The 27,131-nt window shown below is 40.3% G+C and overlaps 2 protein-coding genes across 8 annotated transcripts in view; one reads left to right on the forward strand and one right to left on the reverse strand.

Annotated features, from left to right (window-relative positions):
• MCMBP (minichromosome maintenance complex binding protein) overlaps window positions 1–11,490 on the reverse strand; it is a 35,741-nt gene extending 24,251 nt beyond the window's left edge. For 2 of the 6 annotated variants that reach the window (XR_013543188.1, XM_072995468.2), the window contains exons 1-4: window positions 11,295–11,490; window positions 6,314–6,399; window positions 2,993–3,133; window positions 351–392 (exon numbers count right to left, since the gene is read on the reverse strand). Coding sequence is in view for 5 of the 6 variants with exons in the window: in XM_072995468.2 (XP_072851569.2) it covers window positions 351–392; window positions 2,993–3,133; window positions 6,314–6,399; window positions 11,295–11,352 (327 nt within the window). In the remaining variant the exon portion in view is untranslated. Of the gene's footprint in view, window positions 1–350; window positions 393–2,992; window positions 3,134–6,041; window positions 6,151–6,313; window positions 6,400–11,105; window positions 11,246–11,294 lie in introns of those variants that run through there. The other 4 variants (XM_078389624.1, XM_072995469.2, XM_072995471.2 and 1 more) reach the window with 4 other exon arrangements.
• Window positions 11,491–11,595: 105 nt separating this feature from the next.
• Window positions 11,596–27,131, forward strand: part of SEC23IP (SEC23 interacting protein) — a 35,933-nt gene continuing 20,397 nt past the window's right edge. Inside the window, exons 1-9 of one of the 2 annotated variants that reach the window (XR_013543187.1) lie at window positions 11,596–11,892; window positions 17,056–17,594; window positions 18,547–18,733; window positions 20,007–20,200; window positions 20,820–20,909; window positions 22,393–22,513; window positions 23,616–23,705; window positions 25,038–25,179; window positions 26,791–26,999. Coding sequence is in view for 1 of the 2 variants with exons in the window: in XM_020786510.3 (XP_020642169.3) it covers window positions 11,712–11,892; window positions 17,056–17,594; window positions 18,547–18,733; window positions 20,007–20,200; window positions 20,820–20,909; window positions 22,393–22,513; window positions 23,616–23,705; window positions 25,038–25,179; window positions 26,791–26,999 (1,753 nt within the window). In the remaining variant the exon portion in view is untranslated. The remainder of the gene's footprint in view (window positions 11,893–17,055; window positions 17,595–18,546; window positions 18,734–20,006; window positions 20,201–20,819; window positions 20,910–22,392; window positions 22,514–23,615; window positions 23,706–25,037; window positions 25,180–26,790; window positions 27,000–27,131) is intronic. The other variant, XM_020786510.3, reaches the window with a different exon arrangement.

Genomic DNA, 27,131 nt, shown 5'->3' on the forward strand with positions numbered 1-27,131 from the left:
TTACGATTATTAAAGAAAATACATTTATTCTTGTAGTGATTTAAAGACACAATGACATAAACTGTTAAATGATAAGACAAAGGGAGTTTTGACATCAATATATGAGAGAGGGGTTTGACAAATACTTTCTTATGTTACTGATCAAAGGAATGACCCACCAATGGTAGTCTCCATGAGAAATGCGGGAAAGGCACATACAGGATGAGCATATTAAATTTAACAAAATTAACAATATCTATATTTTGAAAACCTGCCATGCACTTACTCAATCAATGCACAAGACAAACCAAAAAAATGACAGTTCAATTTGATTTATAACTGAGTACTATATTTATAATATTTGCACTTACAGCACATTCTGCTACATCTCTGTACTTCCCAAAATGCAAAGCCTGTTACAAGGAAGAAAATGCAAAATCATTGTAATAGTTCATATCAATTTCTATGATTAACAGAACAGTTCCCAAGCATACATATGTTCTTCAACTGTACCTGTGCTCAAAACAAAGGTTAGGACCAGCATTATGTTAACTGTTTCAAATTGCAAAAAGGGCCCTATTACATAATGTACCTGTAGTAAGCTTTCGGTACAGCAGACATCAACCGCACACAGGGTGGACAAAATTAAAATTGATTTAAATCACAATTTAAATAAAAATGATTTTTTAAAAATAAAACCATTAAATATATCCATTTTTAAAAATTTAAATTGTGATTTAAATCAAATCCATCCTGATTGTACAACTCCCTCTCTCTCGAGCTTCCAACAGGTGATCAAGATTACTGTCCTGAAGGCCCTCTGGTCTGTAAGAATTTCTAAAAACTGCTTTTGGAGAATGTTTGGATCTTATGAACGTTTTTCATCTATTATTAATAAATTTAATCTATTCTAAGTCAGTTTGGAAGCCACATTGGGTAGAAAGATCAGGCTGGCTCTGGCCCATTTATCTTTCCGCCAACAGCTGAAAAACCATCTTTTCCGAAGAACCATCATGATTGAGACCCTGACTGAATGACTTTTTAAAGATAAGATAATTTCTAACATTTAGTTAGTTAGGCATCCTTCAGTCTCGAAAGACTATGGTACCGTGCTCTGTATGGAGGACTTGGAACAGCGTCTAGTGTGGCTGAGGAGGCCGATTCGAGAGTGACAGTCTCTTCCACACTGAAGACAAATCCAATCTGTCCCCTGTCCAGCTCCCTGGTTTTGCTGCTTTTGTGACTTCCTCTTTGCCTCAGCCTGCTGGACAAGGGTCTCTTCAAATTGGGAGAGGCCGTGATGCAATGCCTGCCTCCAGGCTGAACGCCCAGGTGTCAGGGTTTCCCATCTGTTGAGGTCCATTCCTAAGGCCTTCAGATCTCGCTTGCGGATATCCTTGTATCACAGCTGTGGTCTCCCTCTGGGGCGATTTCCCTGCACTAATTCTCCATACAGGAGATCCTTTGGAATCCGACCATCAGCCATTCTCACAACGTGCCCAAGCCAACGTAGACGTCGCTGTTTCAGTAATGTGTTCATGCTGAAAATTCCAGCTCGTTCTAGGACTACTCTGTTTGGAACTTTGTCCTGCCACTTGCTCTTAATTATTAAATTGTACTTTACTAAGTGTATAGTCTTAATTGTTTTTTAATGTTTAACATATGTTTTTAATTTTATTCTTTTTAATACTGTGAGCTGCCTTGGGCCCCTTATCAGGAGAAAAATAGCCTAAAAACAACAAGAACAACAGCAATAATATCATTGACATTGCAATTCCAGGGGATGCCAGAGTTGAAAATAAAGAATTGGAAAAACTAACAAAATACAGAGATCTGGCAATCAAAACATTTTGCCTGTGGATGAAACACACTTTAGTGCGTCCCCATAGTCATCAGGGCTTTGGGAACAGTATCAAGAAATTTCACACAGTACTATAAGCAGTTGCAGATCTCAGAAATCACACTATTAGAGTTACAAAAAAGGCAATATTAGGTACAGTATTATAATTTTGACTGACTGTGCCTAGAACAACAAAAACAATAAAAATAAAAGGTAATGAGTAATTTCTAGAAAGATGCCAGAACTTTTAAAATGTGATTAATATAAAAAAGAAAACACATCTTCAATTATACCAGCTTCATTACAAGCTAGTGCTTTGTGTCCTAACCTCATTTTTCTAAGAATAGATGGCCCTATAATATACAAAGCAGGTCAGACAGGAGTGAGTCTAAGGCTAGCACACCAATGCCATAGACATACCAATTTATAAAAAAAAGACATAAATAGGTGAGAGTTGTGGATCCATGCAGCATCTTTTCAATCTCATTAAGAAGGACTGCAAGGCTCTCCTGTCAAATGAGCTGTGTCATCAGAGTAGATGCTAAGAAAAAGAAATGCCACTGAACAAGCATTAAAGACGGCTAATCTCACAGTAGCAAAACATTTTGCCCTTTTTCTGAATGCTTTTTTCTGAGTCAACTGAACAACATTTTTCCTCACAGTGTGCTGTAAGAGAAATGCAAATGAGAGATAAGTCCCAAGATGTATAAAATATGTAGCTGATCTTTTAATTTGATTTTAAAATGCTCAATACGTTTTGGCACACAGCCTTCTCCAGGAGCAAGATTTTACAATCAAAACTTCATTAGCTCATTCAGTGTGTACCACTAGCTCTGATCAGAAGCAGACACAAAGGAGCATGAATTGGGGGCTGATATTCCACACATCCAAGAGGACTTGAGAGGTATGATGAGTGATTGGATATAGTTTCATTTAAGGTAGAATTCTGCACAAACAGAGTAATGTGCTGCTTTTGTAAAAGTCCCATGTAAAAATGGGACAAGGACTTCGGAACGCTTGTGAATGATGGCAGCCTCAAATAACAACTAGTTAATAAGAGGAAAAGCAAAAATATCTAGGCATCTGTGCAGTGACAGCACTAATAACATATGTATGTTTAAATGAGTAGGAAAGAGAAGGTAATAAGCACACTAATATAGAATGCCCACTTACACGTGTTTTAGCATGTGTGTCAATTGTTTCATACACATTCATATACAGTTCAGGATCAAACATATCTTGAACCATACAGCGGAATTTCACTAAACTGTTAGGCTTTAGATAATGTAAAGGAACATCATTCAATGAAGGCACCTATAGAAAAAAGAAAGGAGATTCAGTAATTATTTATTTCATGTGAAAAAAACCACCAGAACTTCTAACTACTATTTGATTAAATATTCAAAAACATTAAAGGATAACTATGAGAATGTTTGAGAGATAATTTACACTAGGTATGATCCAGATTTAGTATCTCAATCTACATCAAGGGCAATTTCTCTGAAATATATAATTTGGTTATTTACTCCAGCATAAGTGCAATGGGCATAAACTGCAGCAGCAAATTGCTACTAATTGATGGGTGACTATTTGCATTCCTCATTGTGCTCCACCTCATATAACTGCATGATGCAAAATACAAGTGGTGACTTTTTAACTGAGATTTGTAACACTGCACTTACACTGGTGTGAATAATTAATAGAATCCAGACCACTGTGTGACCAAATCTTCAATCCTTCTTTCTGTTCATATATTTGAATAAAATATACATCAGTTATGAATCATAGTTATTACTAGATGAGATTGAAGAGTGCTCTCAGACAGGTTCAGCTTTTACGAAGTAGTCTGCTGCTAGATGTGGAGCTGTGTAATGCTATGACTCTTGAGACAGTCACTGAGACTAACCATACTACTGATGTATTGGACTGGACAAGGATCACTAAAGATTAGACTACGGTGAGCAACCTCTAGAGGTCCAGGATTACACATGCTCACTCTTCACCTTGATTACTGCAGTCATTCCTGAAAGCCTCACATCCTTCCAAAAACTCTTACAAAAATGTAGTCCTTAAAAAAACCTTGAACTCTCCAGTGGCCTAAATTTTCTCAAAAACAAACACAAAACCATTAAGATTTGTTGTAGAGTGGAATTCCCAACTGATGCTGGGGTGTGTGTGCTCAAAACTAGGCAAAATTGCTCCTACCTTTCTAAAGAGCACAAGGAGACTTTCTGAGCCAAACATTTTAGAACCTTTTGGGAGGCACGAAGATGCTCTTTGGGGGATGCATGAACAGGACTATGTGCAAAATGAATGTATAAATACAGTGTAATCCATCTCCTGAATATAGCTTCCATAACCAAGGTTAACTGCCCATTATCCAGATAACCTGCCAGGCTATCTGGCCAAGTGAAGCAGCTCTTGGGATATGGATTTACTTATTGGAGAACTTGAATGCACACATTCATAAAATTAAAGGGAGAAAGAAAGGGGTTGCGTCGGGTGGGGAAATGCTGTGGCACTTTACTTCAGTGTAAACTTATGTGGCTCAAAATCCACTTCTTCAGATATCAGGAGTGCAAAGCAATGTCTTCAGTATTTATATGTATCTCAGGAATGGTGAGAAATCATGACCAAGTGAGGATGCAGATAACAGACAAAGAGACAATGCTTTCTTAACACAGGAGCTATTACACTATACAGTATATTAGTTGAGGTAGCAGACCCAGCTGAATGCCAAGTAGATTTGGCTCTCACAGAAATACTAAGAGTTATTTCTGCAGCATAGATCACAGCTTATCAGGGGAGCAACTACCTTATACCTACAAGTTATTATAAAAAGCTGAGTTATTTATATATGTAGTGTGCTAAGAAGCCTTCGTTTCTATTTAGCCTCTTGGAGATGCACTGGAACATGTTTACACAGATATGTGTTTATTCATTCTTTTCCACAGAGATTATTTTGTTTGCCCTATGCAGAATGCAGAATAATAAATAGAATGCTGAAAGGGTAAACAAACACCTAATATTCTAGTTGATATAGTTGGGACCATTTATAGTGCTGAAGGTATAGATATGGGGGTACAACTGGCTTCTAGATTTGTCACAGAGTCTTGAGCCTGTCGGCCACTCCATGTTGTGTTCCCTGTTTTGTATCAGCACTTTTTTAAGTTTGTGAGGTTCTCTATAGTCATATTTAGGCTGCTTCTCTCACAAAAGCCTGAAAGGAGGAGATACTGTTGTCTAGAATGGCTGCAGGTCACTGATTGCTGCAACTGGAGCTGTAGGTGCGGAAGAGTGCCACAATATTTTGTATTTTTTTCTTTCTTTTTCTTTCAATTTTGTAGACATGAGACTGACTTAACACAGCTGCCTCCTTGAATGTACAGGTATCTGATTCTACTTAAGTCAGCACAAAAGGACATTCAAATAAACTGACAAATGTATCAAAATTGGTGTCTCTGTGCAATCCTTATAATCATATTACTTTTTAATACTCCTATGAGTTCCTCTTTTTATTTGCACCTATTTATAGCATGCTTTTATCCTAAATGTAAGATGTCATGTTTTACACAACAATGACCAGGTTCCTATTGTAGAAATCCACATACACAAGGACAATTATGCAGTGTTTCTCTCTCCAGTGAGCTGTCCTTTGCATGACTGTTACAAGCTCAATTTCTCAAGCAGACCAGGCATGTGAACACCAGTCCACCAGAGGGAACTGCTGCTGACTGCCCTCTTACTGCATATCTGCCCAAGAAGATTCTGTGCTATGTGTAGGGATTGAAAGCAATAAGATAACTTCTATCCAATCTTCCCTCTAAGGTACACATGCATGCACAGAGCTCTGCGAGGCTCTTCATGCACAGCAGGCAGCCAGTTTCTTTATTTCTAATTTTGGATGAAGCCCCATCCCTCCGGGTGTGCATGGGGCAAAGCTCCCACATAGTGGGAACAAAAATGAAAGGGACGTAGCTTCTATCTAATATATTTTATAGACAATTAGATCTACTATCCATACTCCACACAGCAAAATTTCTACCTAGCTCATGACACACTGCATATATGAAGATGGCCTTCTGTTCTGAAACAGAAAGGATTTGTCATAAAGGAGTGAAAAACACTTGTGCCAATGCAATGTTATCATCTCTGCAGCAGCAAAATTTCTAGAAACAAGCTTGGCTTTGTTCTACATGGCCTCAGAAACCAGAATACTCACACAGTTGGCCCAGCAATAACAGCGGCAAGAAAACATGGCATCTCAGTGGATATCGCTTTGAGATGGGAGAGGCCTTCACTCCCATGCCTGCTCCCAGTGATCCTTAGACCTATGTGTAAAGAGATGGGTTTAACTTTCCCCACCCCTAACATGCCCTCAGACAGCACTGCGGTCCCTCAGAATCAAAAAAGTTCTACATCCCAGAGCTAGAGAAATGGCATACAAAGCAAAAAAGAAAGGAGAAAGATTTATATAAGCAAGCACAATCTTACCCAGTTAGTTGCATTATTTTCTTTTAGCTTCTCTCTGAAATATTCTGTTACTTTTCCCTCCCATTCAGAATTTGTACTATTTTGAGCTAGGGAGAAAAAAAGCCAGAACTATTTCAGTACACTGGTAAGACAACAGGATCTGGCCATGAACAATGTGCCCTTCAATTTGGTTTAAAATTAAACAACAACAACTGAAGAAAAACACCAATTCAACTCTATACTGAAAGGATATGACTAGAGTTGTTGAGGCCTTCTACACTAAGAATGTTGATATTTGGATAACTGGACGATAACTTTGTAACTGTTTCCAGCCTATAGGCAGATAAACCAGGAATTATACAGCACAGCAGTAGCTCCACCATGTTATACTGAAGACTGGATTACATTTTGAGCTGTTTGCCACATGCAACATATTTTTATTTATTGGACTTTATTTATTTATTGGACTTATATACCACCCCATAGCACTACAAGCACTCTCCGGGCGGTTTACAATTTTTAATTATACAGGCTACACATTGCCCCCCCAGCAAGCTGGGTACTCATTTTACCGACCTCGGAAGGATGGAAGGCTGAGTCAACCTTGAGCTGGCTACCTGGGATTTGAACCCCAGGTCGTGAGCACAGTTTTAGCTGCAGTACAGCGTTTTAACCACTGCGCCACGAGGAGTAGAAAGAAGAGTATCCCCATGCCTCTGGATCAAACTTTACATACTCCTGTTTCTTCAGTGCTGGCACAGAATATCACATAGCATTGTCTGGCTGACCTGTTTGTTTTACAAAACGAAAGTTTTGTAAGAAGTAAACATTTTTCCAATTTCAGACAATCAGCAGCGAGACAACCTGAATCCCAGAAAAATAATATTTGTCCTAATTGTGCTGCAATTAGAGAAACAGCCTTGAAAGAATGGTGGTTTAGTTGCCTGATGTCTTAACTAAAATTCCTATTAGTCTTTTAGCAAGGGCAGAGGGAACTGTGGATAACAGGTTAACTTCTCTGTGAATAAATAATATTGGAAATGTTAACTTTATCCTAAGTTTGGCACTAGTATTTTAAACATGGCATGTTAGTGACACTCTCTGAATAATACAATCCTAAACATGGTAAATATTAGACTTACAGATAACAATATTTACTACCAGTTTTATGCATCTAACATGAATACACCTCAAAACAGAAAACCCAAAGTGAACAGTCTGATATATGGAGGGGAATGGAAATAGTTTTAAAATGAATGAATAAATCAGTATTTTTTTAAAAAATGCATAACTTGCAAAAACAAATTATAGTGAAAATCTTTTAAAATATTGTTTAAAATTATAACCAAATACATTCAATTTCTTTAAACTGAATTCATGACTATCTATTAGACAGTATAAAATATACTGTCCAGAATAAAAAAATGCTTGATGAAGAATTTTCCACTGCTATATTTTTCTGTTAAAAAACGTCAACATCATATAGCCCTACATTTATCCATAAATGTGGGTTGTCTTATTACAATCAATCTTGTTAGAGGGGAATAATATGAAGGTCTTTCAGTTATTCTTCTACAGAGAAAAGCATGGACAAACCTTAAGGGTCACCTCCCCATGGGGAAATTAAAAAAAAAAAAAAGATGACAAGCTCTTACTGTCAACAAGGTTGTTGGCTCCTGATTGGGTGTGGACCAAACTTATAAAGTGGTGCCTCGCATTACGAGCGCTCCATTTTACGACGAAATCGCTTTACGTTGATTGTTACATTATGAAATCACTTTACGCAAAAGCGATCGCAAAACGATGTTTCCTATGGGGGAATTTCGGTTTGCGATGATCTGTTCCCTGCTTCGGGAACCAATTCTCGCAAACGATGATTTTCGGCCAGCTGATCGGCGGTTTCAAAATGGCCGCCGGGTAAAAAACATGGCTCCCTGCTCTTTTCTGGGATGGATTCCTCGCTGCACAGGTAGCGAAAATGGCCGCGCTATGGAGGATCTTCACTGGACGGTGTGTTTCAAGCCCCTAGGAACGCATTAATCAGGTTTTAATGCGTTTCTATGGGCTTTTAAATTTTGCATTATGACATTTTCGTTCTACAGCGATTTCGCTGGAACGAATTAATGCCATAATGCGAGGCACCACTGCACATGGTACACTTATGCTCTCTTGCTAATCTGCTGTGATGGCAAACTGAATGGAAAAGTGAAACTAGAATTGTGATTAATGCTTATTTCAATGTCCTTAGAGAAATGCCTCATTTCTTCACTGCTCAGGGAGTTGTAAGAGTGTGCGTAAGATTTGTTAATCATCTAGTGCTTATGGCTGCTTTGAGCTAACTCATGATGCTAAAATACAAAGAGACTACCATGTGGCATTACTACAGTAAAAACACCGTAGGAAGAAAACATTTGCTAAATGTAAATATTGTGGACAGGAGTACTTTAATAACATTTTTTCAGCTCTCCTTTTTCCAGGAAACCCACATCACTATCTACAATCCTCTTTGTTTTCCTCATGTAAAAGTGGCCTGGCTCTTTCCCAGTTTGTGCAAAGAGGTAACCAGTGCTTCTTTATGGAAACATTAGCTCTTTTCTTTTCAATGCACCAGTCTGGACTTGCACAATGACACACTGGACATTGTGTGGGATATGATGCTGGTGGGGCATTATGGTCCTCATTGCTGAACATGATACTGGCAACTGAGTTTAATCCTAATTTTCTATGGAAAAGAAACAACTAGGAACAAAGAAATCACCTATCTTAGCCAAAGCTGGGCTTACTGCCACGAAACCCACCCCAATCTCCACAAATTCAGTGAGAAGTCTGAAAGGGTCTTCTATGTATCTGAAATCATGGCTGCACAGGTTTCCAAAATTGCTGAGTGCATACTGTAGGCACACAGAGGCTCTTTCAGCTGTGCTGTTGGTTAAGTAAAAGATTCTGCCACCCCCCCCCCCGTTCCATGTATGTACATCTGATTTTAAATATGCCCCAAACAATCTAAATCGGGTGTATCATGGCATACTTAAAGACTTCACTATATATGCTAGGCTACAACTTTTATCTGTCTCAACAAGGCTGAGAAAAACTTGCTTAGGTTGTCAACAAAATAGCACTGATACTTATTGTGTTTCCCCGAAAATACGACAGGGTCTCATGTTAATTTTTGCTCCAAAAATGCACTAGGGCTTATTTTCAGGGAATAGTTGCTTTTTTTTCATGTACAACAATCTACATTTACTCAAATACAGTCTTGTCATTTTCTTCTGGTTGCTGCACAATGGTGGAGGGTGGGGTATCACTTAACTGGGACTTATGTTTGGGGTAGGTCTTATATTATGAGCATCCCGAAAAATCATACTAGGGCTTATTTTCAGGTTAGGTCTTATTTTTGGGGAAACAGGGTATTTTCCATGTCATAAGGATCTATTTCTGGTCCAGGAACTAGTAATTAATGCTGCTTCTGAACAAAAATTAGGTGGTTGGATACCAAGTAAGTGTTAGTGCCCTGAAATATTTAAATAATGTTTCACAATTACCATACCAATATATGTAGATTTTGTGGAGCAGAAGACATTTATCTGACCAGTGAGTTGGACATTATACTCTGGGACAGTATTAAGCTTCTATGAAGTTGCAAACTGCTCTGTTTAAACTGTTAAAACAGGCACCTAGTATACATATCAATTAAGAAAAATGTGTAAATATGGCAATTTTTTCAGCTGTTGACTGCACAGTAAGTAAGTAACACAAAAGTTGGAACATTGACTCAGTTAGCCCTTTTCATCTAAACCAGTGGTTCTTAACCTTGGTTACTCAGGTGTTTTTGAACTGCAGCTCCCAGAAACCCCAGCCAGCACAGCTGGTGGAGAAGGCTTCTGGGAGTTGCAGTCCAAAAACATCTGAGTAACCCAAGATTAAGAACCACTGATCTAAACCACTGTTGTTGTTTAGTCCTGTCCGACTCTTCGTGACCCCATGGACCAGAGCATGCCAAACCCTCCTGTCTTCCACTGCCTCCCAGAGTTTGGTCAAATTAGTGGGATACAAATACCTCCACTGTATAAGCTACTGAGGGGGGAGAATACAGAAAAAAAACATGACCCTATCAACTAGTACCCAACTTTGACACACACCAGCCTAATATCTGGTCCCTATCCTATTTTGACCTCTTCAAATATGTTTTTTTTAGTGCTTGCTTTTTCAAAAGAGAGATATGTAATTTCAGTCTGTTTGGACCCATAACTTCCCGACTTGAAAGACCACTCTCTCTCTCTCTCTCTTCACCCGGACTCCAAATTCCACACAGTGCATCGCATACACCTACAGTACACACGCCCAAGAGACACTGCCATCACCCCATCAGGGGCTCTCTGTACCTCCGAAAAAGTGGGCTGATACGAAAACTTCCCCCCCACACCCCAAGTAAAACTCGTTAGTCTTGAAGGCGTCACGGGAGTCTTGGCTATTTCTCTCCTCACTGCCCAGCCAACAGCCGTGTGTGTGGGGGGTCTCTTTTAAACTAAAGCGAGTGTTGTTTTTAATGAGAGCCGGAGGGCTCGCGGGGAGGGGCATTCAGCCGGCGGGAAGCGCAAGCCGTCTCTTAAGAGAGCGAGAGGTCCCCGCGGCTGCTCGGCTCCGACGCCCGAGTCGCGGCCCTCCTCCACGAGCAGCTTCCGGGGCGCCCTCCCTTCCGACCAGGCCGATCCCCGCAAGGGTGCCCGGCGCCAGCGGCCAGCTCGGCCCGGCCCTCTTCTTCCCTCCACCTTAATCACGGTCTCCACGACCCCCCCCCCCTTCCCGCCCTCGCCTTCTTCCTGGGAATCCTTGGCCCAGAGTTCCTCTCAGCGCTGCCCGACCAGCGCCTCTCTCCTCGTCGCACACGCACGCCACACACTTCCCTTGGCCGGCTCTGTGCTTTGCCCGACTCCATTCCGAGCGCCTCACTCCCCGCCGCCCACCCCAGTTGTTTCCTTCCCCCCCCCGCCCGCGCTCTCACCGAAGATGCTTTGCACGATACTGAGGGGGCAGTTCAGCCAGTCCGCTACGCACGGCATCTTTCTCGGTTCTTCGGGGTCCTAGGCCGGGAGGCACACACGGGGGTCTTCGGAGGTCGGCTTACAGGCACGCCCCGGCTGGCAAGGGCACTTAGAAAAGGAAGGCGAATGGTGGCGGGGACGTTTTGGGCGGCGGTGACAGAGGCGCAGGCCAGGCCGAAGCGGGCTCTCCTCCTCCTCCTCCTTCTTCTTCTTCTTTCTCCTCTTCTCACTTCACTTCTTCCTCCTCAGCGCGGGCTCGGGTTGGCGGGAGAGATGGGAGGAGACCCGTGACTCCCGTGGCGCCATCTTAGAGCCGGGCGGAAGGGGCAGGATTCTGTGAGGGACAGCCGAGACGGAGACGTGGACGCGGTACAATCATGGCTGCCCCGAGAGGCTCGCTGGCTGGCACCACGTCCGCTGCGAGTGGCAGCACGAACTTGCTCTTTTCTTCGTCAGCCACCGAGTTCAATTTCACGGTTCCCTTCATCCCAGTGAGCCAAGCCCCGCCGCCACCGCCGCCTCCAGCCGACGCCTCGGGGCCTGGCCTCCTGCCTACAGGTAATGGGGGAGGGGGGGAGAGAGAGAGCTTCACCAGGGGCGAGGGTCCCTGTTTGAGTTTCTGCTCTCGAATTCGTATGTATAATCCTTCTGCCTTGTCCAGAGGACTCGAAACGAGTAGAGGGTCCTCCCCATTTGTCAATTCACACTCCTTTCTTCTCTTTCCCTTTCCCTTCCTCTTAAGAGCTGGAGATCTCTCTAGTTGGATGGATAGGTGCCTAATACGCTGAGGCAAAGGGAAGAGGCTTCTGAAAGGTTCATTCATGGTGAGGGGTTAAAGAAAGTGTTTACTCTTAGGGTCTCTGAAGGGAATTATTTAGAAGACCTAATCAGCTGGTAGACTTGGTTTAAGTGAGACAGTTACAAAGGAAGCTCCAGGTTAGAAAGATGCCAGGTAACTTCACAGCGCCTTATAGCAGTGAAGGATAGCTGGAAATACCATAGGTAAAACATGGCGAGTAAAACAAGGGAGATTTTGCTTCTTTTAGCCTTGGCATAGAATTGTCACAAACATGGCTTTTTGTATTTTGTATTTTGTTGCTGTTTGATCCTCTTCCGCTCTCCCTTCCATAGCTAAGTATGCACATCATTTGACAGCTGAGGATGACACTTTGTGCATCTGATCTTGTAACAGATATGCTTGCCTTCAAGGTGCCACAAGGCTTCCTATTGAGTAGTCCTATTGAGTGGAGGCATTTAAGAGAAACTTAGACAAGTACCTGACAGATATCCTTTGATAAGGGGGTCGGACTTGATGGTCTTATAGGCCTCTTCCAACTCCATGATTCTATGATCATAGATGGTTTCAGAAAGACTTCCTGATCATTTGGACTGAAGGCATTTTCTTTGGTTGAAAAGGAAGCATTGATAGAGACCTATGTATGTTGAGAGGGTAATGGTCAGTAGGGAAAGTTATTTTTGATGAGTGTCTTTTGAAGGGAACAGATCAAGAAAGGTTTGATGATCTTTGAAAAACAGGATATGGGGATGTTGATGTGAGTTCAGGAAAAATGATAGCTAATACTGTCAAGTCCCTGTAATTTGTGGGAGAAAATGCAGATCCATAAAGACCCGGAAGTGGTTGGTGATTGGTTTTTCTAGAACAGTGTTTTTAGGGAATATTCTTAAACTTTTAAAGTAAGTTCATTACATGCTTCAGTCACTCAAGCATATTCTGAATAAGGCTACTCTGAAGGTACCCTGTTTCTTCCTTGGATGCTGATTAGTACATACTGACCCAAATCTTATTGCATAGTGCAGTTAGTCTCACTAGAGTAGGCTCATTGAATCAGGTATTTGGTGAGTCATCTTCTCAATAAGTTCTGTTGATTCAAATGGGCCTGTTCTAACTGTGGCTTACAATGCTAAAGTATGAATGACTCTTTTTCCTCCTCTTTCCATCATTGTTTTCTCCCTGTGGAGAATAATGTGCCTGAAAAAGAGATGTTCATGCTTGTGTATAGGCTCTTCACTCAAGCAAGAACTCCAGTTTTCCATGGGTCTTGTTTGTGTGTAGAGTCTACAGCCAAGCAACGATCACCTTCTCTTCAGAGATTGTTCTTCATGGGGGTAAAAGTAGCAATGCAGGGGGGCAGGAGCTAGGCACTCTAACCAGGTTGTCAAGGCTGAGTATGTGGCCTGAGTATGTAGTGAGTTAATAAGGTTTTAGTGATTTTGATAGATGAATTGGTAATATGGTAAATTAACCCAATTTGTGAGATCTAATAAAAGAAACACAATATTCCTGCTCCATTATACTTTAGATCAGTGGCTCCCAATCTTGGATAACCCAGGTAATTCCCATAGACCCTGGGCAACACAGCTGGTGGTGAAGGCTTCTGGCAATTGCAACCCAAGAACACGTGGGTTCCCCATGACTGGGATATGTGATGCTCACTGCCCCCTAAAGGGTCATTGGGCATTCAGCCAGAGAGTTTGACCGGCACTTAGCTACCAGCTTTGCACTGGGTCGAGTCCTTAGACCTCAGCAGTGCGTATCATAAGCCCTTTGAACAAGTCTGACCTAAAAAGAACACTTCACACTTACTCAGTACTTTGCAAGTACAGGCACAGGGGCATTGTGATTCCTTAGAACTCACAACAACTCAGTTAGGTAGGACTCTTGAATGATAGCTAGTTTGTGGCCCTCTCCACTTCCTGGATTTAGCCAGACCCTGCTGTTCAATAAGGCCAGTCCTCAATAAGGATTTTTAATAATATTTTTATTAGAAAAATAAAGATTCATTAGAAATAAGTTTATATTGCATAAGCTGTAGCCTTCAAGAACAGATTCAAAGATCATTGCAGTTAAATAAAATAACTACAGTATTTCCCATTTAAAATAATAAACTCCAAAAGCTAATCTAGGCTAGGCTATGGTGGGTTAGCCCCACCTCCTTCTTTCTCCTTACTTACATCCTTTCTCAATCAAGTCCTTTCTCTCCCATCATCATGGAATAGAAATCCATCATCAGAAAAACACACAAACCATTGAACACAATTCACACAACTCATCGTCCATTTTCTACTTTCCCAAACTCCTCCCTTCTTCATGGCTCATCTGGCTGTTAACAAATTAAACTTAAGAGGTTGTACCACCTCTCTCCTCCTCTAATTCCCATGAGATTGCAGGTGCTGCTTATGTCTTCCATAACAAGTTTGGAATGTTGATTCTGCCATGCCTCCTTGATTTGGCCTTCATGTGATCAGCATGCTGGGTGTAGTGGTCTTCAGGAAAGCACTCCCATGGCGCTTAGAAAAACACATTTCAAAGTCTCTCAAATCTTCCTTACACAGATCCCATCTGCCTCCATTTTACATTTTTCTGACTACATATCCCATCATCATGACACACTTTTGATTACATATCCCATCACCATGACACACTTTGGACTACATATCCCATATTCATGACACACTTTGGACTACATATCCCATGATAATGACAGGAAACACTGCATTATGTAAATAAGTAGCAGCATACTTAATTTTAGACTGTATTTTCAGTTGGCAATACTTGATTTATACAGTGATTTTGTTTTAAGATTTTGTGTAAGCATGCCTTTCCAGTTTGAACAAATACAGAGTCTGGGATTGATGATGGCCACCATTAATTTGCTCAGAATTGCTGAGTGTGTTCAGAACTCTCCTGGAATATTAATGATTAGGCAATGATTTTTACTTACATCCTTTCTGTAGAAATGCTAATACTGAGGAGGTGTAATAACAGGTAAATTTGAGCTGCCTGTACATACTGAGAGAAGGTCAAGTTTCTGCTATTTTCTAACAAAAAATTCCATGCTTCATTATTTGGCTATATTAAGCTTCTGTAATCAGTGGCTATTGTTTGTTTCCCTTCAAAAAGCACTACAGTGTACTTCTGTGCAAACACACTGGCAAGTCTTCATTAAAACCTTAAACTGTCACTATATTTTCAGTTTGCAACAAGGTAGCCATGTTAGTCTGTCCCAACATGCTTAGCAAAAATAAAAACAAAGCAGTTGTAACTACTTAAGAACCAACTGATTTATTCAGTGTCATCTTTCATGAATCACATTGTTTGAGGAAATGGATTGTGACCCATAAAACAGTGGTACCCAACCTTGGGCCTCCAGATGTTCTTGGACTACAACTCCCAGAAACCTTCACCACCACCTTTGCTGTCCAGGATTTCTGGGAGCTGAAGTCCAAGAACATCTGGAGGCCCAAGGTTGGAGACCACTGCCATAAAAGATCACATTGAAAGAAAATGGGTTAGTCTTTAAAGGTGCCACAACTCTTTTGTTTTTATTTTTGCTATACATGATCATTTTCGAAATCTCAATGTTAGCAAAAGCATTTCTTTATTGAGTAGGTGGAAGTAAGGATGTAACAAATATTGAGGAAAAACAGTCTTGTCATACTAGGATTGCCTAGTGAAACATAAATATTTGCTGCAATTTTTTGCCGTTCCATAAACATGCAAATACAACTTTTTATGTTAGCAGTAGCATTTGCAAAAAGTTGTTTTGTTCACAAAAAGATGTTTTGTGTTAAAAACCATTTTTTTGCATGAAACACAGGGTTTTCTGTGCACTGTATGGGTTTGGGGGTGGGTTCCTTCCTTCCTTCTTGCACAAAGCCTGCATGTTTTCCCCCCCTAAAGTATTAACATGCACAGTTTTGTAATCTCATCTAGCAATTAGAACACTTTTGAAATTTCACAGTTACAGGAAATACATTCTTCACAAGAATATAAATGGAGATTTACATTCCTAGAGGGAAGTGTTAATATTTATTATGTATTGATTTGTATCTTGCTCCCATTAGTGCTGAGGCACTACTCTGGGCAGTTTCTTCTGCCTACAGCTGGAGTTTCTCAATTATACCATAGTTTTTAATGTGCGGTTCTTTTTTAAAGTAAAGGGATAAGAATTGTACGCCAAATCATAACAAGGCTATTTCTGTGTTTCTGTGACTCAGGACTTCCTCCTGCACTGCCTCTAAACTGCTCCTTGCAAAATGAAATGAAATGAAATAAAATTAAAAAATTAAAAATGGGGAATTGTGTTTCCAGGAGCATGATTTTCCCATGAAACCTGTTCACCAACCTTTTCCTTTAAAGCTAGAAATGACAAAAAGATTGATGAAGAAAACTACAGTGGTGCCCCACTTGACGACGATAATCAGTTCCAGCAAAATCGCTGTACAGTGAAATTGTTGTCAAGCAAAAAAAACTCCCTTTGAAATGCATTGAAAACCGGTCAATGCGTTCCAGTGGGGGAAATACCTGATCGTGCAGCGAAGATCCTCTATAGGGCAGCCATTTTGCAGTGCCTGTAAAGCAAAGAATTGGTCCTGAAAACAGCGGGGAGCCATTTTGCAACCTGCCAATCAGCTGTTTCTAATTGTTGTCTGGCAAAGAAACGGTTCCCAAAGCAGGGAACTATTCATCGTCGAGCGAAAAAACTCCATATAAATATCGTTTTGCGATCGCTATAGTGATCGCAAGAAAGGCATCATAAAGCGATTTTGTTGTCAAGTGGGGTAACCGTCTAGTGAGGCGGCACTGTAGTTTGTTTTGGCAATTTAACAGGTGACTTCAAATCTTGTTTTTGAAATTCATATTGAAATAAGCTTACTGTACCTTTATTTCAGTCAACCTTGCTGCATCTTTTGTTACAGATGACTCCACTGATGTTGGGGAAGAAGACAGCTTCCTGGGCCAGATATCTGCCAATCCTAATCCCCCACCAACATTCAGTTATTTCTCCCAGGTTCCTAGCGCTAGTGATCCTTTTGGAAGCATTGGGCAACCACCCTTAGGAGTGACATCTCCATCCCAAACTGGAATGTCTGTTTTCTCTAAGCCTCCAGTATCTCTCCCGCTTCTTCCTGGATCACAAGATGGGCCAAATGTTTTCTCAGCAGCTCCAACCCAGTCGCAGTCTTCTAATACACCACCTACTTCACTACAGGGAATTGGTTCATACCAAACATCCCACCAGAGTGGTGCTCCACCAACTGGCTTTTCAACGCTTCCTCATGGTACACCTCAGCAAGGCTACAATCCGTACCGTCACACTACTTTAAGCAGTAGAGCCAATCCGTACATCACTCCACCACAGCTTCAACAAAGTCATACACCCACTGAGAGTGTGCAGCCTCCACCCTCTGTACCACCCGTGCAGATGTATCCAACTCCTCCAGGGCCATTGCCACCGGTATGGAAACTGTTGAATTTCCTTGAAGGGCTATGTAGTATATTTCTGCTTTAGTGACATGTGGTTCCTTAGCCAAATATGTCTTTTCCTGAATTTTTGACATTTACCAGGTGTTTCCAGATGAATAAGTTCACATGATCTCCAGACAGTATGACTGGTATATACATTTACAATCTTAACTTTGGGTTGGATCTTGTACCAACTATTCCTGTTAGGTGTGGCAGGATCTGTTCTTTATTATTCCAGAATGCAGGACACATAATAATGAGCTCATGTTACAGAAAGCTGGATTTCATTTGATTATAAAGAAAAATCTCCTCACTGTTAGAACAGTACGACAATGAAACCATTTATCTTGGGAGATCGTGAGTGCTCCAACACTAGAGGCATTCAACAGAAAAACAGATGCTTAATTTAGGTTCCTGTACTGAACAGGGAGTTAGACTGGATAGCCTTATAGTCTCCCTCCAACTTCATTATTCTATGAGATGTGTGTGTGTGTAAAAAAAGATAATACTTTATGGAATGTTTGACAATGCTTAACCAAAAGAAATAATAGTTCATGGAATATATTTGATAATTAATCAGTGGCCCAATTTAAAGATGCGTATAAATTCTTTAAAAAGAGTTTTTTTATTTAATTTGATAGCTCTTGAAAATTAAGCCGAAATGAACTTTGATGCAGGATTCATGTGAGTGTTTGCAGTTCCTAGCGATTTGTGATTGAATGCAATTAGTGGTCAAGTATAGAGGGAGGGATGGGCAAAACTGTGCTAGAACTGTGCTCATTCTAGAAGTTAATTGAAAGCAAGTGTGACAATAATATCCATGACCATTGTTATTTAGAGGGCAATGAATGTTTTATTTGTAAAAGCATGGAACTGGAATTGGTAAAATTTGAAAAAAGCTATCAAAAATTAGCTGCTTTTATTTTCATTTTTCTTCACTACAGTCAGCACTGTCACCTCAGGCCTCAGTTTCAGCAGGTGCACTGGTAAAGGCGCCACCCATCTTACTACATAACCAATATGAACCAGTTCAGCCTCATTGGTTTTACTGCAAGGAGGTCGAAAACAAGAAGCTGTGGATGCCATTCAGTGTCCTGGATTCTACAGCTCTAGAGGAAATTTATAATTCTGGTAAGATTTAAAATTACTTCTCTATGTTTCTTTAGTGTGACAGGCTTTGAACATCAAAACAGAAACAAACCAGACATCTTGTGATTTACAATCAGAGAGGCAGATCATTTTTACAATTGGTTGGGTTTTTTTATGTTCTCATACAGGGATTCTTTCAGTGGGAACAGTACCCAGCAGTTTCCACATTCAGAGATAAACATGACATTTGCTTCTAAATCCTTGCTTTTGTTTTCACACTTGGCTATTGGTTTCATTTCCTCTGACATCTTTGTGTAGACCAGCAAAGTGGGGTAGGTTTTGGCTGGGGGACCGTAGAACAGACAGAACATGCCCTCCCCCCATGCATGTTAAAGAGAGTTGACTGGCCTAATTTTTAGCATTAATTTTCATTAGATGCAGATAAGTTTCAAAGTAATCCCTGCAGAATAAAAAGATTCAGTAGAAGTTAATTATGTTCTGTGTAATATATCATACACTGTGTCTCAGAAAGTTATACCAAATATTACATCTTTTGAAATGTTTTAGTTTTTTACTACAATGTTTAATGAAGACTTGCATATTAATAACTGCCATTGGGTAAAGACAGTTAAACAAAATAGCTCATGAAATAAATTAGAGTGCTGTTTAGCTTAATATAAGCAAGGGAAATGGTTTCAATTAATATAACAGTTTGCATATTGAATACTTTGTTACACAGGATTTCAGAGAGAAGACAGACTACTTGCCTTTCCTAGTTTTCATGTTATTTTTTCCTGTTTCTTCTTCCTTCTGCTTGGTATCTACTGAGCTTTCCTTTCCTATCCCTGGTACTTGTGGTGCTGTCCTTTCTTACAGACTCTACTCTTTAGAGTACTGGTAGCCAATTGAGTTTGATTGGATTTCTTGTCTGTGGCAATACTAGTGTTTTTCACGTACTGTCTGCATTCTGACCATCACCAGTGAACAAAGTAGAACAACTGGGGAAAGAGACATGCAATAGTAAGTTGAGAAATTATTCTGAAATGCCACACTTCCTGATAGCATCTTTGGTTCAGTATCAGAATTGCACTTTTCTGTACAAAACTTGGAGGGAAGGAAATGAGAAGACTTTCTACTTCTTTCTAATATCCATAGGTTTATCAGAATTGAAAAAGACATTTTGCCAAGGTAACCATTCATTCATTAGGCATCCTTCAGTCTCGAAAGACTATGGTAACGTGCTTTGTATGGAGGACTTCGAACAACATCTAGTGTGGCTGAGGAGGCCAATTCAAATAACTTTTTATATTTGTAGTGCAACCTGACCCAGAGAGTGTGGTCTTGAGTACTGATGGAGGACGTTATGATGTTTATCTCTATGACCGAGTGAGGAAAGCTGTATATTGGGAAGAAGAGGAATCTGAAGTGAGACGATGTACTTGGTTTTACAAAGGCGACACAGACAGCAGATTTATTCCTTACACAGAAGATTTCAGTGAAAAGCTGGAGGTAACTGTTCTTGAATTGTAAGAATACCAAAATAACATTGTATGATAAATTATCAACAAACAAGAGTTGAAAAGGTTTAATTTTTATGAAAATATGTTTTATACCCTACTGTGTTCTGATTATCATATGGGGTGAAACCTGGTACCCAAGTGTCAAATGCAATAGTGACTATATTTAGTGCTGCCACCATTGTACAGTGGCCAAAATGAATTCCCTGAGTTAAGAACAGTAAAGTTTGCTTTATAAATGCAGACCTGATTAAGTGCTCATATTTCCATTAAACATCTAGTGTACTTCACTAACCCCATTTGCCATTAACTCTAAATAGAACTCCATGTTATTTCTTTTGACTTGCTGTGCCTCAGAGATCCAGCAGTAACATCTGACTTCATCTCTCTCAGCTCAGTCTTGCTATCTTTTAAATAAATGTGGCTAGGCAAGAAAGAAATGTTCCAAATAGATACTAAAGACATAAAAAGGCATAATGAATGAAATATCTGAGGCTTGGTACTGTGAAAATAACAATAAAGGAAGTTTGGATAAGATGCTTGTAAAGTAATCTTTGACAGGATGCTTTCATATCTAAAGTTTGACTTAGAAAACTGGTCTACCTTCACAGGCAGAATATAAAAAAGCTGTTACCACAAATCAGTGGCATCGACGGCTGGAATTTCCAGGTGGAGAAACTATTGTTATGCATAATCCTAAGGTAATAAGAGATCCCACTCCAAAGTAGTATCAGATGTTTGGATACGGGGGAATGTAAAACTCAGCATGATGTGTTTACAAGAAAGTTAACTTGTTTAGAACCTAAAAATAGCACTGCTAATTGTGCTCTGCACAAGGAATTGAGTAGGGCAATCGTATTTTTGATCTCAAAGAACTCTTGATCTCAAAGAACTTTCTAAACCTTGTCTTGGGTTGTAACCAGCAGAGTAGAAATTGTGTACACTTTTGTTGTTCTCTTCCCTTCCCAATATTTTCTTTTTTTTTCCTTTTTAAACTGAAGAGGAGAACCTCTTGCTCCTAAGCTCGATATAGCCTGCCAGGTGGCCTACAGGGACTTGAATGGAACTCCTTCCTCTCCCCAAAGCCCTGAATGTGGGAAATAGCAGAGGAGCAAAGTTAGTGTGGGACTCAGATAATGCCTGGAGGAACTACTTCACCAGACATCAGCCAGGCTGTCTTTGCCCTTCACACCACTCAGCAGCTCCTCCATGTATAAGCTGAGTCTCTTGGCCTGCTGCTTCCTGTTCTTTTTTTTTTTTTTTTTTTTGGGGGGGGGGAAGGAGATTAGTAAGGTTTTTTGGATCAAAGTTATTATGGTCATTGAAATTTTCTTTGCCAATCATGTGTAGAGCAACTGCCTATATTTTTACATGGAAGCAAGTTCTGTTATGTTTTCTGGAACTTATTCCAAGTAAGCATGCATAGGCTTGCAACTATAGATGGGGGTATTCGTATATGAATATGAATATCCCCATGCAGCTGGACTTAATGAGGGGCTGGCCCCTGGGGCTGGACCGTCCACTTAAGCGTCCTGTGACGGCTTGGCTCATCCTTCCAATTGCACTTGGAGCGCTGCTTGCTGCCCGCTTGGCTGGCCGCTCCAGACAGGGGTAGAAAGGATGAGTCTCCCTGCACGGCTGCTGAGTGGCTAGATGAGCGGAAAGAGAGCGGAACTCTGGGGGCGACTGGAAGGATGAGTGGGGCTGCTGCAGGCTGCATGAGTGGACCATCCAGCCATTATTAAGTCCAGCTGCTGGGGATATTTGTTTATGAATACCCCATCTGTACTTGCAACCTTAGTCAATTTCTCTTAATACATATTAGTTTATAGTGCAATGTGCAGCTCACAGATTACATGCCTTCCTCTCACACATTTTTGTGCTTTCTGGCCCCACAATATCATGCCATACTTTTTTTCTTTTTTGCACAAAAATAGGAAATTTCTGCTCCTGGAAGCCTCCACAGTTCCCTGTGTCTTATTTTGCACACCCTGCTACAGGTGTTGCAAAACTAGAGGGAGAATCTGCATTTTCTGAGTGACTCTACTTTCATCCACCAGTTTGCCCTGGGGACACAAAAGTGGCCTTTGTAATTTGTCTGCCCTGTTACAATGTAATTGCTCTTGTGTAACTTTAAATTAAAATGAATCTAAAAATGGTGTGGTATCCATGTTGTCTTTGAAGGTTATAGTTCAATTCCAACCTTCTGCAATACCAGATGAATGGGGTACCACACAAGATGGTCAGACAAGACCAAGAGTGGTAAAACGAGGGATCGATGATGATCATGAGGAAATTCCTGATGGTAGGTGCATTGGAGTTTGGGACAAAGGACTAGGTTGCCTATTCATTTAATACTTTAATTTGCCTTCATTGATGCATGTGCTCTTAAGTAATCCTAAGGATTGTGGGAGGAAAGGTATTAAAGTGTCTACCAGGTATTGACATGAAAGGCAGAGTGTGGCATACTGTTCACTTCAGCTTTATATACAAAACCAAAATTGTAATGTAACTCAGTCTCATTGACTCATGAACCTCCTGTTGTTCAGACTACTATGGATTCAAACTTGTTCCCAAGTCCCAAAGTGGGGAGTAGTTAATTCACCCTCATCTACTGTCCATTAATAGGTTAGATCTTACTTGTGTCCCCACTGCTGTGCTTGACCGTGATATGCAAGCCAACTGTCCCTGAGTGGCAAGCAGCCATTGGAGGTGTGCAAATTGCTTCTGCATTCTCCACCTCTGTAGTAGTGTCGGAGTGGGGGTCTTTGGTTTGGAGTAATCTGGACATTGATTGTGCCATGATTGTGCTATAGTCTTCTAAAGCAGGGGTCCCCAAACTTTTCACCCCATAGACCGGCTGGAAAAGGCGGGGAACCCCCGCACTCGTCCGCATGCACAAATGAGTGTGCTCTCTCTCGTGAACGGTGGTGCGGCTTGTGCGGGAACACGCGTGCTTGTGTGTATGCGCAAACGGTAAGGTGGACCTGAGGAGAACATCCTGTGGGTGACTGGTGTGGAAAGCATGGGGGTTGGCCTGACATTGCACCCTTCTATGACCCCTTCACAATTGGCCATGAAGCCTTGGCTTAATCATCTTATAGTCAGTACAGCAGAATTTGATCTCTTTATTATTGTTCTGGATGTGAGCATCCTGATAAGACTTTGTTTTTTTTTTGCAATGTATTTCTTGCTCTGTTTATTTCTGTCAAGTATGTGTGCTCCTTTTCAATCTCATAGGGCCATCAAAGCAGGTGCAAAGAAGGCAATAAAAATTCAAGAAAATGATAGGCAAACATACATTTATATATAAGGATACAATTCGTAAATGTTTAGGTAAAAATGCATCATTTTCCCAAACAATTTCTTTTGTGAATTTCATGGACATTGCTGCTATTTATTTATAGGTGAAGTATCTCAAATTGACCATTTAGTATTCATGGTGCATGGGATTGGCCCTGTCTGTGATCTACGGTTCAGAAGTATTGTTGAATGTGGTAAGTTTTTAAACCTGTGTATGTTTAAGTCCAGGTATACTCACCATAGGTAGAGGATTGTATATCCTCAGCTTACAGTTTCACTGCTGTCCTCCTTGTGAAAGCCAGTCAGTGTGAAGAAGGAGAACTCTGCTGCTCTTCATGTGAATCAGGGATCTAAAATATCAAGATCTTGAATCTGAGTGTTTTCAAGGAGAGTGGAGAATCTTTGCTTCACAGTTGTTGCTTTCTATGTGCAGGAGGCTGTCACAGCTGGAAACATAGGAAGTGAAACTTCAGTGCTCTCCTCTACCAACTGCTAATGTCAACAGATGCTTAATATAGCACTTTTCAACTACTTGAAAGGCTTTAATGCAGAGGAGGGGCAGGATTTGTTCTCAATCAACCCAGAGGGCAGGGCACACAACAATAGGCTCAAGTTACAGGAAGCCAGATTTCAGTTGTATTTCAGGAAAAACTTCCTGACTGTTAGAGCAGTACAGCTATAGAACCAGTTACCTCGAGACATGGTGAGTGCTCCAACATTGGAGGCATTCAAGATAAATTTAGACAGCCATCTTGCAGATATCCTTTGATCTGTATTCCTGCATTGAGCGGGGAGTTGGACTTCATAATCTTTATAGGCCACTTCCAACTTTATGATTCTATCTCAGTAGAAACAGAGTGTAGAATTGATGTATTTGCGAAGACTTTCACGGTCGGGATCTAATGGTTGTTGTGGGTTTTTCGGGCTCTTTGGCCATGTTCTGAAGGTCTCCCAAGCACAGAGTGCTGTCCTCTGAAGATGCCGGCCACAGAGCCTGGCAAAACGTTAGGAAGAACAACCTTCAGAACATGGCCAAAGAGCCTGAAAAACCCACAACAACCAGTGTAGAATTAAGTTTGATGAAATTTGTACATAAAAGCTTGGCATTGAATTAGAGTACAAAATTAATTTTATTGAAATCGAATAGATAGAAGCCATGACTCCTCCAATAGTGAGGAAATGAGGAGAATAGGATGGTCATGACAAATTGCTACAAGGTACTTTCAATGAGTTTCTGATGTTTTGGATGGGTGGCACTTCATGCAGTTTTAAGACTGAGCTATCATTGAGTAAATGGCAAGCTTCAATTCTCTAGTTATTAGCTTAACATTTCCTGTTTCATATTTTAGTGCTTTTACAGATCCATGTAGTTCTGTATAGTATATGGTATGGAAAGCATTGGTTAAACCACTAAGGCTTTGGCCTTGAAGAATAGTATGGAGAAATGTAGTTGAATACACATAATATTATATACTTGTTCTGCTAACCTTAACCTCTGCTGTCCTCTTTTCATCCCTTTTATAAAGTCGATGATTTTCGAACAGTATCCCTGAAACTGTTGAAGACACATTTCAGGAAGTCAGTTGAAGAGCTCAAAGTAAATCGTGTCGAGTTTTTGCCAGTTCATTGGCATAGTTCCTTGCATGGAGATGCAACAGGGGTAGATAGGTAGGTCTACTACAGAGAACAGCTGTACCAAAATAATACTCTTTTGTAGTTCTAATACTATTTATCAGTGCTGATGTTGCACTTGAAAAAGGATTGAACACAGTCCCAGAGACAAGGGGTTGGGACTGTTAATGTGCTATAATGTTCATTAAAATCAATGATGAATTTTTCACAAGCTGACTTTCTAGTTACTGTTGCTACATCTTAGGTTTTTTTTTAAAAAAATAAAGGAACACATGCCATCTTGGGACTGATTGCTTAAATTGTTAAAATTGTAAACCTATGATTTATATTTTATATCACTTTGTTTTATCTATGTAAAACTGTGTATATTTTAAATTGTTTTTATCATGTATGTTGTGAGCCGCCCAGAGTAGACTATGTCTAGATGGGCAGCATATAAATGCAATAAATAAAATAAATAAATAAGAATCTGCTCTAGCTAAAATTGATCTTAAATTAATTGCCATAAGATTTATTGTTTGTCATATTAACTAGTGTTTTACTGTAATAGAAACACACTTCAGTAAGCCATGCATTCACATGCTTGGAAGCTTTCACTTTCAGTTTTGATTAGCAGCAACTTGTTGCCAGCATTTTAACTTCAACTAAATCTGTGGCTTGTTTGAAGCAACCCAAATTCAAACCATATGTTATGAACCAGATTGATTTCAGCAAGCCATAGTTTGAATACATATAGAATCCATATATAGTATTATATAATAGTGAGTAAGAAATGGGAATGGTGGTTTCACCATAGTGTATTATAACATCTGAATTTAGGTGGTATAGTGCTGTGAATTTTGATATTTGCTTTCCTAGAATGCCAAAGAGTTAAATTGGGCTTGGAGTAGCTATGTTCTGCGTGCAATTCAGTCTTTTGGCTGCAGCTTTTTATCTGTAAAATGCAGGTCATAATGACCTTTCTGAAAGCTGTGATGAACTGAATCGATTAAAGGAGTCTTTGGTAGGATTTGTATACCATATTCACAAGTACCTGGGATTGTGGCAAGTTTGTATGTGTGTGCTACATAGCCACATGTCAGACACAGAATGCTATAATGTCCAGTTTTGTGGGCTATGAAATACATACAATAGATCTTTGTTTTATTCCATACAGCACGGGTCTCCAAACTTTTCACATGGAGGGCCACATAATATATTTTTGATATTTTCGAGGGCTGAAGGAATGCGCATAAACACACCTGCCCACACTCTTGCCCGCTTGCACTCCTGCCTGCCCGTCCGCACACATGGGCTGGACGAAAAGGCCAGGTAGGCCAGATGTGGCCTGCGGGCTGTATTTTGGAGACCATTGCCATACAGGCATTTATATGTTATGTCTGGTGCACAGGGTGAGGCAACCATTTTGATGTTAATCCTGGAGAGGGTGGTATTAGCATGCAGTTATTTAAACAAACAAATGTTTATTGTATAGTTTATAGCATGAGGTAGAAGACTAATTATTATGCTAGGCTGATATTGTTTTAAAGTCTTGAAGTGTGTGAAAACTTTGTCTGTAATCTTTTCATTTTTCCTGGATTCCTCCTATTTACATAAAGTTTATTAAAAATTACTCTTTTGCTAATTGGTTGATTTTTTTGTTCCCAGGAATATTAAAAAAATAACTTTGCCAACTATTGGACGTCTGCGACACTTCACCAATGAGACTCTGCTTGATATTCTGTTTTACAATAGCCCCACCTACTGTCAAAGGATTGTGGATAAAGTAGGATTGGAGATGAACCGTCTGTATGCACTTTTCATGAGCAGAAATCCTGACTTTAAGGGCGGAATCTCTGTTTCTGGTCATAGTTTAGGTAATCCTATAACTTTAAAACAAATGAAGTTATCTCTTTCAACATAAATGTATGTTTTAATCATGCAACTCTCACTTAGAAAAGTGCTGTAAATATTCTGAATCTGTTAATCTGTAAATACCCTGTTTCCTC

This window comes from Pogona vitticeps, chromosome 3, assembly GCF_051106095.1.
Source record: "Pogona vitticeps strain Pit_001003342236 chromosome 3, PviZW2.1, whole genome shotgun sequence".
Lineage (NCBI taxonomy): Eukaryota > Metazoa > Chordata > Lepidosauria > Squamata > Agamidae > Pogona > Pogona vitticeps.